General features: G+C 41.5%; 1 protein-coding gene across 23 annotated transcripts in view; it reads left to right on the top strand.

Moving 5' to 3' along the window:
- fbxl15 (F-box and leucine-rich repeat protein 15) overlaps window positions 1-13,171 on the top strand; it is a 158,969-nt gene that overhangs the window by 20,847 nt on the left and 124,951 nt on the right. For 22 of the 23 annotated variants that reach the window (XM_077550693.1, XM_077550674.1, XM_077550676.1 and 19 more), the window contains one exon: window positions 3,294-3,459. In XM_077550693.1, coding sequence (XP_077406819.1) covers window positions 3,294-3,326 — 33 coding nt within the window. In that variant the 3' untranslated portion in view covers window positions 3,327-3,459. Of the gene's footprint in view, window positions 1-3,293; window positions 3,460-13,171 lie in introns of those variants that run through there. The other variant, XM_077550690.1, reaches the window with a different exon arrangement.

Below are 13,171 nucleotides of genomic sequence, written 5' to 3'. Positions count from 1 at the left end.
CCGTAAAAAACCTCGCCCCCCCGCCACCGTCCCACCTGCCGACATTGCATCCATCTTGCCGCGCGCTGGCACCGCGCAGCAGCAGCTCGCCTTCCCTCCGGAGCCTGTCGAACCATCACGCTCCGATTAGAGGAAATTTGTACCTCAATATTGTCAACCTCCCGCTTCCCGTGCCTGCGCCTGCACAGAAGGCAGGGGCAGACATTTGGGCGCCGGCCAAGGCTTCCCGACCACATGTGTGGATCTCGACCCCCCCCCCCTTCCCCCCCACCGCCGATGCTCCTTTCCAGCTTTATGGCCTCTTGACTGATGGGACAAATGCCGGGTGGCGGAAAATAATCTCATTTGGATGACAACACGTTGCCTCAGGTTCTAATATCGTGCCGTTCCCGGCGAGGTGGTACGGGGTCAATTGTACGTTTGGAGCTCAAGCAGGGAGTTTTCAACTGCGAAAATGCCTGGCAGTGAATTTGGAACAATTTGCCGTATTGACTCCCTTTAGTGTAAAATATCAGGCTGGTATGACACTGCAGTTTGTATGTATTAGGGAAAAATACGGAGGAGGCGGTAGTTTATATGTCAGTGTTTTCTGTTTCCCGCCAGAGTGGTAGATGCTCGGTCATGATTGACGGCCTCGGTAGATGATCTCCAATACAAAAGTCATTATTGAACAGCAGGGCTGCCGTTGTGTGTCTCCCTTTGATTTAAGTAGTATATTTTCATGATCTATAAAGAGGCCAGCTGGAGAGAAAATGGTTTGCTCTCAAACATTTAGTGTCTATAAGCCATCGCGCTCGTGATTGGGGAAATGATTGCTAGCCCTTTTTTACGCCTTTTTTCTTTCGTCACGGTCGCATCCGTTGCGCCGAGCAAATTGGTAATAACCGGCTAGATTAACCCCAATACAATGCTGATTAACATTAGCTTGCTCGACTAAATAAATTCTGCAGGGGGTGTAATTGAACTTATCGGGAATATTTAAGCGCGACTGTAATCTTTCTCCAATTGTGTGCGCGTTGGGTTGTGTAAATCGCGGTCGCTACAAAGTGTTAATCATGCCTTCGTTTTGGGCACAAACACGCCCCCAATCGTCTTTTACTTTGTAAAAACAGCATCTGAAGGAGTCATTTAATAAGCACATCCCATAATGTGTAGCTCTTTGATCATCACAAATAGCGGCGGGGCTGACGAACGATAACCCCCACCCATTGTAAAACCAAAGGACTTTAAAAATTCACCATAGCAATGAATCACAAATTGCACTAAATGACTAATCATGTCAAAACGGACCCAAAATTGACACATGCAAAAGACATCTGGGCAGACAAGGAGCTGATTGGTCGGACACCAAAGAAAGAGGGCGGGGCTGAAGCTCACTTGGAGTAAAACACTGAAAGACCCTTCCATTCAAGAACCACCCCCCACCCCCTTCCTTTGGTCCTTCCTCGGGTCTCCGGGCGGCCTCAGAGACTCTGGCTGGAGGTGTTCGGTTTAGGTGAACTAATGAATACACACACACTCGCACGCACACACGCACATACACATACTCACCCACATACATACAAAAAAAAAAAAAAAATAATAATAATAAAAAAAAATAAAAAAAAAATAATAATTTAAAAAAAAAAAGAGAGAGCAATGATGATGACATGTCAAATCGGTAAAATTACCGAATGAACAATACTGAGCTCTCCAGGCAAAAAAAAAAGAAAGAAAAAAAGACCATCCTCCCTCTTAAAGCGACATTTTAATCACACATTTGTTTCCATCTCTCAAGACAAGAGTGCGGGAATAAAAAGTGACATAATAGAACATTGCGCCCAAATGAGTTCCATCCTTCTTCCCACTTCTTTTGGCTCCACTATTGGAACGTCTTAATTGCTTAATTGCTTGGCTTCATTCTTTAACATTGAACTCGAGTGCCACAAGATTGGGGGGGGGGGGGCTAAAGGTAGCCTCTCCTTGACGTAATAGACAGTGCTGGGTGAGGATACGCCCTCCAAATTGGTAAAGAGCGGACAATAGATTAACACAAAGGAACATCATTAACCAGGGATGGCGAAACCATCTCCCCTCTACAAGCCATACCGGCAGTTTTGTTTCATTGATTGCTGTCACTGTGTCATACTTTTATTAAGTAAAGCTTTTAGGTCTATTATGAGTATTCTCTGTGATTTTGTTAAAACCACTGACTTGTGATTGGATTATTAAATAATTCAATAATCATTGCTAACGTCCGCTATAGCTAAACTAAGAACACCCCCAACTCCTTTTTCACGCAGCAGAATATAAACAGACCAGTATTATGGGCCACCTCAAATTTTGAGTGTGGGTGACACAATATACACAAAAAAAGGGGGGGAGTCACTTTCCTTTCTTTTCTTTGGTCCTTCCTCGGGTCTCCTGACGGCCTCACGACTCTGGCTGGAAGTGTTCACCCACATACAAAAAAAAAAAAAGAGAGCAATGAAGATGACATGTCAAATCGGTAAAATTACCGAATGAACAATACTGAGCTCTCCAGAAGAAAAAAAAAAAAAGGGGGGGGGAGAGTGGTAAAATTAAGCAATTTAAACTGTCAAAAATTCACACATTTTCTGTTATAACTGACCAAGTGAAGATTAGCATTTGTTAGCATGTTTTGTGACCGCAGTAAACTACACGTTACAGCATGAAAAAATAAAAATAAAAAAATTCAACTTGAGAACAGAATTGTTTAATGTAACCAATTACAGGAAGTGCAGTTGTCACTGATGTTACATGAAGATGAATTAGCGGTTATGGCGTTGTCATTCAGACGCACATGTTGCTTTTGGTTGAAACGCCTCGCTCGTTTCCTAGCAGCGGTTTTCCTCTTGACATCCAAGCAGACATCTGCAGACATGAATCTGTTCACTGATCTTGATCAGCAAAGTCTGTTCTCGCATTTCCGTACGGCGTCATGTGGAAGTGAATGACAGGTGCATACAGTTAAAAAAAAAAAAAAAAAAACGTCCCTCAACACACAGGGCTTGCGTTTTAATTAAAAATGTATACGGTACCGTTCGCATTTATCCTTTTCTTTCCGCAAAGCTTTATCAGTTAAAACTCCACTTCACGTTTCCTTTCTGCCCGAGTCAGCCAAAGTCTTCCTGCGTCAGGTTAATCAGGTGTCATTTAAAATCCAAAATTCCTGACAGGACATTTTCGGATCGGCTATTGGGCGGGAATGTTCTGCATGGCTGTTTGGATCAAAGACTGGTTATCTCTTTTATTGAGCTGTTCTAACCTCTGTCCACTCTCATTACGGACAGGAGGCAGTGAATTTCCCGGCCAATCAAGACTAACGGCGGCGGACAGGCGCGGGGCCGCGGCGCTTTAACGAGGCGCGATGCAAAGGCGCGGATAACGCGGAATTGCAACTGCTCCACCCGAGTCAGTGGACGAGCTGCTAACCTAAAGAAAATCTTTTGGAAAAAGGTAAGCCTGTTAAGGTCATATTATATAGTTGCACCTCTTGTTTGGTCGTAGTAGTTAGTAGGGCTGGGTATCGATTTTAATTTCCACAATCGATCACAAGAGTTCAGTTCGACTCGATTTCGATTATTTCCGATTCAATTTGATTCACTTCAGTTCAATTCGATGTTGATTAATTATGGAACATCAATTCTTCTTAAATATCAAGGACATGATTAAAAAAAAAACTCTACAAACATTAAATTCCAAATAAAATTTTGCGTAGGCAGTACATAATTCTAATGCAATAATTGTAAATATAAATTAAGAAGAGGAATTTAAAATAAATTTAAATTTCTATTTTATTGTTAATTTATTGGGGTAAAAAGAGATATTAAAATCATTGATTTATGGTTTTAGGAATCAATATCACGCTCAAGAAGGAAAATCGATTCAATATCGATTATTTTTTTAAACCCAGCCCTAGTAGTTAGTGCTGTCACTATCCAATCCTTTTAAAATCAATTATGAGTGCATATAAGTACTCATAAGTTATTATCTATTATACATATGCATTATTAAACACCAACAAAATTAGCCTATGCTAACGGTTAGAAATCACGATTAGCATCAGCGTACTAGCGATTACACTTACACCATTTAGTTCACACATGCATCGTTCTATCTACGTTACACATGTAATAGTGTCTTAAAAGTCACTTGCAGACGATGCTTCAACATTATTCCATGAGTAAACAAGGGTTTCAACCTATGCTAAATGATTAGCAATCGCGATTAGCATTACCACAAGATTGGTGCACTCACAGAAGAAGTAAAGATCAGATCACACACAAGTGCAATTCTGCATTCTTCTTTGTAAGCATTTCTAAGATTCCAATGTGCACTACCTCCATCTACAGGACATTTGCGGAACATCATCAACCCAAAGGCGCAATTGTGTGTGGGAATTAAGACCCGTTAAAAAAAGAGGTTGCGAGGTGAGGCTAAATCCGAGCGTTCTGGCTCTGAGTCGCGCCAGCTGTGTTTATGGATTCGCACCGCACCTGCTGGGGTTACTGAGCGAGTGCGGTGAGGGATTAAGCGCAGGGGGCACCAGGGGGTAGGAAGGTGGGGGGGGGGGGGTGGCGCCAGGAGATGTGAAAACACGGAAGAACGACTTGGTGTCTCCGCAAGGTTTTACGTCGTCGATTTGTAGATTTTGGAAAAAAGTTGCCAGCGGAAGACAAAAGTTGAGGTTTTGGGGTGCTTTTTGCTGGCGCGTGCTCGTTCTTGATTGCAATGTTGACATTTTACTCGGGAATGAAGCTGATTAATGTCGGCGAGCGTAGGAACGCGGCGCTCAGCAGTTCTCGTGATCACCGGAGATGGATTAGGAAAGAAGGCTTTCAAATTGAATGTACCTCTCCCCGCTCGGCCCACTAATTGTGCCATTTACCACCACTTGAGTCAGTGACCGCCGCTATTTAGTCAAACTAATGATGATGCACAGTCAGAGTCATCCCCTGATAATTAAACCCGGGCTCCATCTCTTCTTCGGTATTAGCGTTTTTTTTTCTTTCCCTTCCCTTTTTTTTTTTATTTAGCCGAATTAACAGTCGTGCGGGAGAACAAAGCGAGTCACTTAGTTCCTTTAAATTACTCGTGGCGTTGTTAGCTGGAAATGACCCCCACCCTTCCAAAATCCATTTCCTGTCACTTGTTATTGATTATGCAAACTTGACATCCTTATTTTGAGGGTTCGGGTAGGTGAGCTCATCACCACAGTCTTGTGGTGTAAAAGTTTTCAACAAAAATGTTGTTGTTTTTTTAAATAAAGTTTTATATTTGTGGCCTTTACTTCCATATCAATACTTTTTGTATTTGTTACTACTACTGCGCTAGCATAAGTTTGTTTGCTTTATGTTTATGGACCCAGTCCAATTGTTGCAGTACCATCAGAAAACTGCGGGGGCAGTGTTGCAATTGGCTGCTTTGCTCTTTTTTTTTAATTTTAAATGTCGTTTTTCAAACAGTTGATCAACGTAGATCAAGATATGCTAAGAAAAGAAGAAATGTGTAACATGATCTTCTTTTTAGGGAACAAGTGCGACTTAAAAGAAATCAAACCCAAATTCACGCAAAGACTTTTCCTTCCTATCCTGATATCCACTCCCAAAATCAAACATTCCTGCTGGTCCCTGAAAATGCCCCGCATTTGTTCCACGACGCAGTAAGTAAATGAATAAATAGGCTGATGTTGAATTTTCCCCTCACTTGGCTCCACTGACACAAATAGGATCTACAGTAATTTCTAATGCCGTTAGCGGAGGCGGCTGGCTCTCTCGCCGCAAGCGAGGTCTGCCTGTCACCTCTCGGAGGACCCGCGGGGCTCCCGACATCCCGCTTTGCTATTCTACTCGCACCCTCCTGAAAGGCTAAGTGACATCAAGCCTCGTTATTATCATCACATGCCACATTTGTAAGTGGTTAGCCTGCAAATTGTGATGAAATAGGCCCAAGCCCCCTTCTGAGCTGGAATTTGTCAAATGTTGGATGCCGAGAACGAAGGGAAAAAGAGGGCCATGTTTTTTTACATCTTAAAACTCTACTCTGTTGCTTAGAGATGTTTTGGAACCCTTCTGGACGTACATGAAGGGTTTTGCTGAATATACATGAGTTTAAAAAAATAATAATCCAGAACCAGAAGGTTTAGATAGAAGATAACTAGGCTTAAATTTGATAACGAATTCATGCTATAATGTGACATTTTGAACTTTGAACTTTGTTTCAGCTGGTGTGGCAGCAATACATGTGCATATATCTCAACCAAATTTTGTTGTTGGGATGTTCAATACCACTTTTTTTTTCCAGACTGAGATAATTTTAAAGAATGACCTATATATCCCAATATAACATTTTCCTTAAAACCGCATGAAATGAATCGTAATTTTCTAGTCTTCTAATTCCTGATTTCAAGTTATTTTTTTATTTTTTTTAATGGAGAGCTCAGTATTGTTCATTCGATTTGACATGTCATCATTGTTCTCCTTTTTTATTTTTTATTATATATATATATATATATATATATATATAATTTTTTGTATGTGGGTGAGTATGTGTATGTGCGTGTGTGTATTCATTAGTTCACCTAAAACCTATTTAAAAAAATCCCATACTAATAATATAATATAATAATAAATTGCCAAATGCAGAAACATCAATGTAAGTTATCACGATGTGGTGGCTCTCGCTAACAGGCAGAATTAAGTAACCAGAATTAGGTTAAAAAATTCTATATACGTAGACCATGTTTCTATAAATTTTGATATTTGGTTTTTATTTGAGGCAGATATTTTTTCCATTAAAATGTGATTTATGAGGAGGTTAGACCATTGGTCGATATTCAGAGTTTGTTTATTTTTCCAGTTAACAAGAATTGTTTTTTTAGCGATAGTAAGGGCTACAAGTGTAGATTGAAATTGTTTATGTGGTAAGTCAGTTGTTGTTAGGTCACCTAGCAAACACAAGTTTGGAGATAAAGGTATCCTACAGTCCAAAATAGCGGAAAGTTTTTCTAAGACTTTAGTCCAGAAATACATAACCGGAGTACATAACCATAAAGCATGAACATAAGTGTCTGTAGTGTTTTGTAAACATTGGAGACAAATGTCGGAGTCTGAGAGTCCCATTTTCTTCATCATATATTGAGTAACGTGTGTTCTGTGAATAATTTTATATTGGATAAGTTGTAAATTTGTGTGTTTTGTCATTTTAAATGCGTTTTCACAAACTTGAATCCAAAAGTCAGATTCTGTCTGATTTCTAGTTCCTGATAGAAGACAGCCACAAGAGGGCGGCCGATACCTTGAAATAAGATCTGGTATCGGCCCGATACGGCCTAATACTGATACCTGTTATCGATACTCGCCCATCTCTTTTCCACCAGACACATGGGCCGCAGGAAGTCATTCAGATCTACTGCAGGCCATGGAAAAGCCAAAAGAAAGTTTTACTAAAAAATTTACTTTTTTTTTTTGTGGTGTGAAGGGGAGTTAAATCTCATCACAGTTCCATTATCTCAAGTATTTGTTTCTTATTTGTTTATGTTTAAAATAGAATCACTGTTGATGCGCTTCGTGTCAACACGCTACTAGCATAAATGCTATCTGTCTCTCATTTGCTAATGCTACGCTAAAAACTCAGTCCTGTTATTTTCAGACTTGTTGAGCTTCAGCACAATAAAACAATGACATAAAAAAAAGTTTTGCGAGACGCGTCACTGTCAATATCGGGTAGTTCACTATGAGCATTAACAGATTTTGAAAGGGGGAAAAAAAAACTGAAATTTAGATTTACTTAAGGAATTTGGCCTACACCAAATACAAAATGGCAAATGATTAAATAAATTAGTGAGAGAAAATGCGTGCCATGTACTCTGACCGAGGACACTTTAGTTTGAGCTTGAGTCGCGGCAATACAAAACATAAACAAAAAAGCATCACATGGTGACCTAGAGTGCACACGGTCACGAGGTGACCCCCCTCCCCCCCACCCCACCCCCCTACACACACTCACACATATAATGAGGAGGAAATTCCCTTGTTGGCATCAGTGTCAAATTGGGGAAACTCAAGTTTCAAACAAAAGGACACCCCCCCCCCCCCCAGATAGACCCCCCCCTTTCTTCCATGATGTCCTGGTCTACTGTTTCTCTGTCACGTCAATTCCTCAGAGGGTTCATGTGACAAAACACTTGAAAGTTGCTTTGTCCCTCCTCCTCGTCACGTTACACTCCTCCTCCTCCTCCAATTTTTTTCCTCCTGTTGTCTGCGCTGTCAACCCGTAGCCTGGCACCTGCTCTCATGTTCCTAATTAGTCGCGTTTAATTAATTATGTGTGCCGTCTTATAGCTGGAGACGTCTTCGGAGGAACGGCCAGTTCATTAGGTACCCCTGCACAATGAATATAGTATAAATATATATATAAGGAAAAATTATTATTTTCAGATTTCTTCATTTTGGATTCAATGCAGGTGTACCTAATATTGTGACTAGCGAGATTGAGTTTGAGTCGACCATTTTATCGGTCATGGTAAAGGGGACACCTGACGTCACTGAAAGCTGCATCCCAGCTGCTCCGGCATCCTCCTGTTACGTCGGGATGCTCGGGACGCCAAACAAAAGCTTCCATCAAATATTTACCGACCCGGTCGGCATAACGCGGGGTGGGGAAAGATCAAGCTGATTGGCTTGATTAGGTCAACCCCGAACGCTCATCCAGTTTCCAGCAGAAAAGATAAAAGGACCAAGTAGACGGAAAATATCGTCAGTGGACACCTACCCAAATTACCCATTAATATGTTCTATGCCGCCTCACTAGTCTAAATACGGTATTCTTTTTTATTTTTTTATTTTTTTTCTGGAGAGCTCAGTATTGTTCATTCGGTAATTTTACCGATTTGACATGTCATCATCATTGCTCTCTTTTTTTAAAAAAATATTTTTTTAATTTTGTATGTGGGTGAGTATGCGCGTGCGTGTGAGTGTGTATTATTGTGTTAGGGAAATATGAGTTAAGCAGCAAAATCCCGAAGGCGGCCATTTTGCCACTTGCTGTCGAGTAAAAATGACATCACAGTTGCTCAGGTCAACCACCAATCACAGCTCAGCTTCAGTAAACAGGTGTGCCGTGATTGGCCGTTGCCTGAGCCCTGAACAACTGTGATGTCATCTTCAGTCGACAGTAGCAAAATGGCCGCCCCCTGAGATAGATAAAAATGGCTGGATTTTGCCGCATAACTCATATTCCACAAATGTAATATTAATCAGAATGTCATGTTTAGACTTGTGAGGTCACATATAACATATTATTGTCAAGAAATGTTTAATGTTGACTTCCCCTCATAACAGCATGTGCATAAAAATAGTTTCCAAAACAAGACCTGTGAAAGTTTGTGTAATAAACCCAGTGCAAAAAGCCGCTGGAGTTGTTTTGGGAGGCGTCGGCGTGACAACTGATTGCAAACAAAAATATTTGTCCTGGCCTCGCATAATTACATCCTCTCCCGCTTTGACTCGGCTCGCTTCCTGGAGGACCCGTTTGCGGCGACTCAATGACAAGAAGTCGAGTTGACAGGCCCGGAGTGAGACAGTTAAATGCCCCCTCGCCGCTCTGGATAATTAATAAATAAAGTACCAGGGGAGTCCTGTCATGGCTTCCTCTATGACGGGGGGCTGTCTCCAGTGCGCTAAAGCATTAAATGACCAATTCCTGTCAGACGAACTTCCACCGCACTCCCCCGGCGCCCCGGCTCTCATCGCCGCCTTCGCCCCGTGCACACGCGCCCGTATCGCTTTCTTTCTCCGACGAGAGGCGCTTTGCCGCTAGTTTTTCCCGCGACTGATGGCTCTAGTTCATTTCTGCCGAATTAATTGGTCCCTGAATGAATTGCGTTGACAGGGCAATTCATCATGTGTTTGGCCTGACAGTGAGCGCGGCGGAGGAAGGTGGGGGCGAGGAAGGAGGAAGTCTGAGGGTTACGTGGGGGGGGGGAAAGATGGGGGTTGATGATTCGGCCCCCACACCCTCAATACGCTCCCGTGTCTCTCCCGGAAAATATTTCCCAGCTGCCCTTGCTTACGCCGGGGCTGACAGCTGATTAGAGGGCCGCCTCTGTCTGTTTTGGAGGGTATACCCCCCCCCCCCTCCCATTTTCTGGCCAGTCAGGTAGTAATCGCGGGACCACCGGCGGCCGACATGTTCGCTAACCGTAGCCATTAGGCTAATTATTTACTGGCAAAGAAACTGATGTTGGTTGTTCAACTGACCTCTAACTGATCCACTTTTGAAAATGCGTTTATACAACCTGGAACAAAACTTTTTTTTTTTATATTTTATTGGATTTTGTTCAAGTTTTTTTTTTTAAAGTTCAGGGTGAAAAGCTATTTCCACTCATTAAAGATTTTTTTTCTGAGCAACGTAACCGTTGCTCGGTTTTACTATATGCGATAATTTATTTTAGGGGTGTCAAAATTATTGCATTAATTTTGATTTCACTTAAAGTTCCTTTAATGCCACTAATTTTATTAACGCACGATTAATGACCGCCCCTTACTTGGAAAGCATGTACTGGGGGAATTCCAGTCGCAACGCAGCAGATACGTCCATATCCAAATTTAGCAGTAATAAATAATAATTAAATAATAATACATATATTTGTGGAGACTGGCATCAAGTTGTACAATTTTAAAAATGTGCAGAATTTCACAAGTTACTTCATGTTAAAGATTAGATAGCTTTAATATGAGTTGTCACCAATGTCTTACAAATGCAATTATGCCATCTAGTGGCAGAAAAATGACCTCAACACAAATCAATATCACACTCGTTTTTTTACAGTACAGTAATTAATTAATTAATTTTAACTCAGTTTTATGAATTATTATAAAATAACTGCATCAAAAGATGCAGCCTTAACAAGAGTATGAAAACTTTATTGTACATTTAGAACAGGTATAAAAATTAATCGTGAGTTAACTGTTAAAGTCATACGATTAATTCTGATTTTAAAAAATTAATCGCCCCTTATTTATTTATTTATTTATTTGATTTTGTTTGTTTATTTAGCACAATTTAAAAACGGTGTAAGATGGGAATTTTATTTATTTATTTATTTCAACAGTCAGAAATTTGTCACCAATCTGAGCAACCAAATCTGAGCTACATCCATGTAGACCTTTAATTGAGTAAGGAAATCTAGTCGCCCGTCCACCACCGAGCGTTTCATTCTTTTTCCCGTCTTATTCTCACGCTAGCTTGTCAAGCACTTATCCGGCCAATCAATGCTCACTCATTAGGAACCTCCCCTCAAGTGTCCCGCCGATGTCCTCACACCGAGTGGAGAATCACCTCATAATTGGTGCTCAGGCATCATAACAAGCTAGGCTGCCCCGCTGACACGTCCGTACAAACAGGTCTAACGCGCCGATTGATGGATAGCGGAGAATCGTATTACATATTGCCACATCCAATTAGATACAGCACATAAAGCAGCGCATCCTTCCCACCCAACCGCCGCTCCAGGAATATGAAGATGTGAAACGCATTTTCATATTTCCACGCCGTCGTCTCGCCGTGTCACCGGCGAAGAAAAAAAAAAAAGAAAAAGATAACATCCCGAGGATTTATTGTGCATTTGACACGCCACTAACCAAATTAGCATTTGGCCGTCGCAGCATATTCGTAGCGTACGCTAGTACACGCGGCGTGTGCAGTCAGCAGTTAGAAAGGTCAACAACGGTTCTGACGCCGTCCTACATGAGTCAAGTACACGGGTCCTAAACTTGCTTCCGTGTCATCCACGGTATATTTGAGTAACACTCAACAAAAGTGTCAAACTTAGAGTTCATTACAAATAAGCGCAACCACTAATAAAAGGCTAAGAACCAGCGATGTGCCTCCACCTCATCTACTCCTGTTGTACTTTTAATTTGCCAATGATCTTAATAGTAGCTTAGATTTTGTGCAAATAGCACCATTCGAATATGCTTAATATGCTCGTTTGGAACCAATGGCATATTTCCGAACCGGTCTCAAATACAGTACACCAAATACTGTATATTTATATGTCTGTTGTCATGCAGTGCAGTCGAGTTGAGCATGATTGACAGTTACATCCTGGTTCAGACTTTACTGCCTTCACAGGAGAGAGACGGCAATTTAGACGGGGAAGGCGACACGGAAAAGTTTCTAAATAGGATAAATCAGCTTTGGGAATTCTGAGCCTTTTTCTCCCCTGCCCACCTTTTCCTTTTTTTCATAACAAGGGCTGTGAATGACAAACTCCTGGCACTCCACCCGGGGTGCTATGAATTAAACAACATTGTAGAATAGGCTTAACCCCCCCCCCCCCAAAAAAAAAATTGGCTTTAAATAGACAGCTTTGTTTTGGTTAAAATCCAGTAAAAAATAAAAAAAATTAAATAAAAAAGCCTGGAGCGAAGGGGCTTGCTTCGGTGAAAATGGCTGGGAGTGAATGAGTTAATAAGAATAAAAAATTGGCATTGCCTGGGGGTTGTAAATAATAAAATAATTGTAAAAATTTTCTAGTGGTGAACTAATAATTAATTCATTTTAAAAAACAACTGTAGTATGCAAAAAATATCTTGTAGTGCATAAGTCTAGTAATCACTAATTATATTAAATGGCTGTAGTCTCACCTTACTACAACTGTCATGTTTCGCCGCCATCTTCCTGCTACGGATGACCAAAGGATAACTTTGCGAATGTAGTTAGCCCGGGTGGCGCTTGCATCGAGTGTCGGACCCAATTTGTCGACCACAGCTTACCTGCAGGTGATTCGGGCCCGTCACTTGTCACTTTCTGCTTTGCTCTTGCAAGCTTTTACTAGCTGTTTTTTGTTTTGTTTGTTTTTTTACTAGCGCCTTCGGCTAGCTGCTCTTGTTAGCCAAGCCAGCCTATGGCTCCGACTAACTCCCGATCGCCGCTCTTGTTAGCTACTCCGGTTAAAGTGTGGCCTCTCTGAGCCACTGTAGTGTGCATGCCCCCCCCCCCTCCCCCCCGCGTGCTTCTACTGCTATTCTATGACCACTAGATGGCGATAAGAACTACACACTGGGTCTTTAAATGCTGACATCACGCTACTGTCTTGAGGTCATACTAGTTTTCGAAAGCTTGAGGGCCTGAGCATCAGTAACTAAGCGGTAGGTGGGATTTA

The sequence above is a fragment of the Vanacampus margaritifer genome, chromosome 18 (assembly GCF_051991255.1).
Source record: "Vanacampus margaritifer isolate UIUO_Vmar chromosome 18, RoL_Vmar_1.0, whole genome shotgun sequence".
Classification (NCBI taxonomy): Eukaryota; Metazoa; Chordata; class Actinopteri; order Syngnathiformes; family Syngnathidae; genus Vanacampus; species Vanacampus margaritifer.
This window is presented reverse-complemented; position numbering and strand designations above follow the sequence as displayed.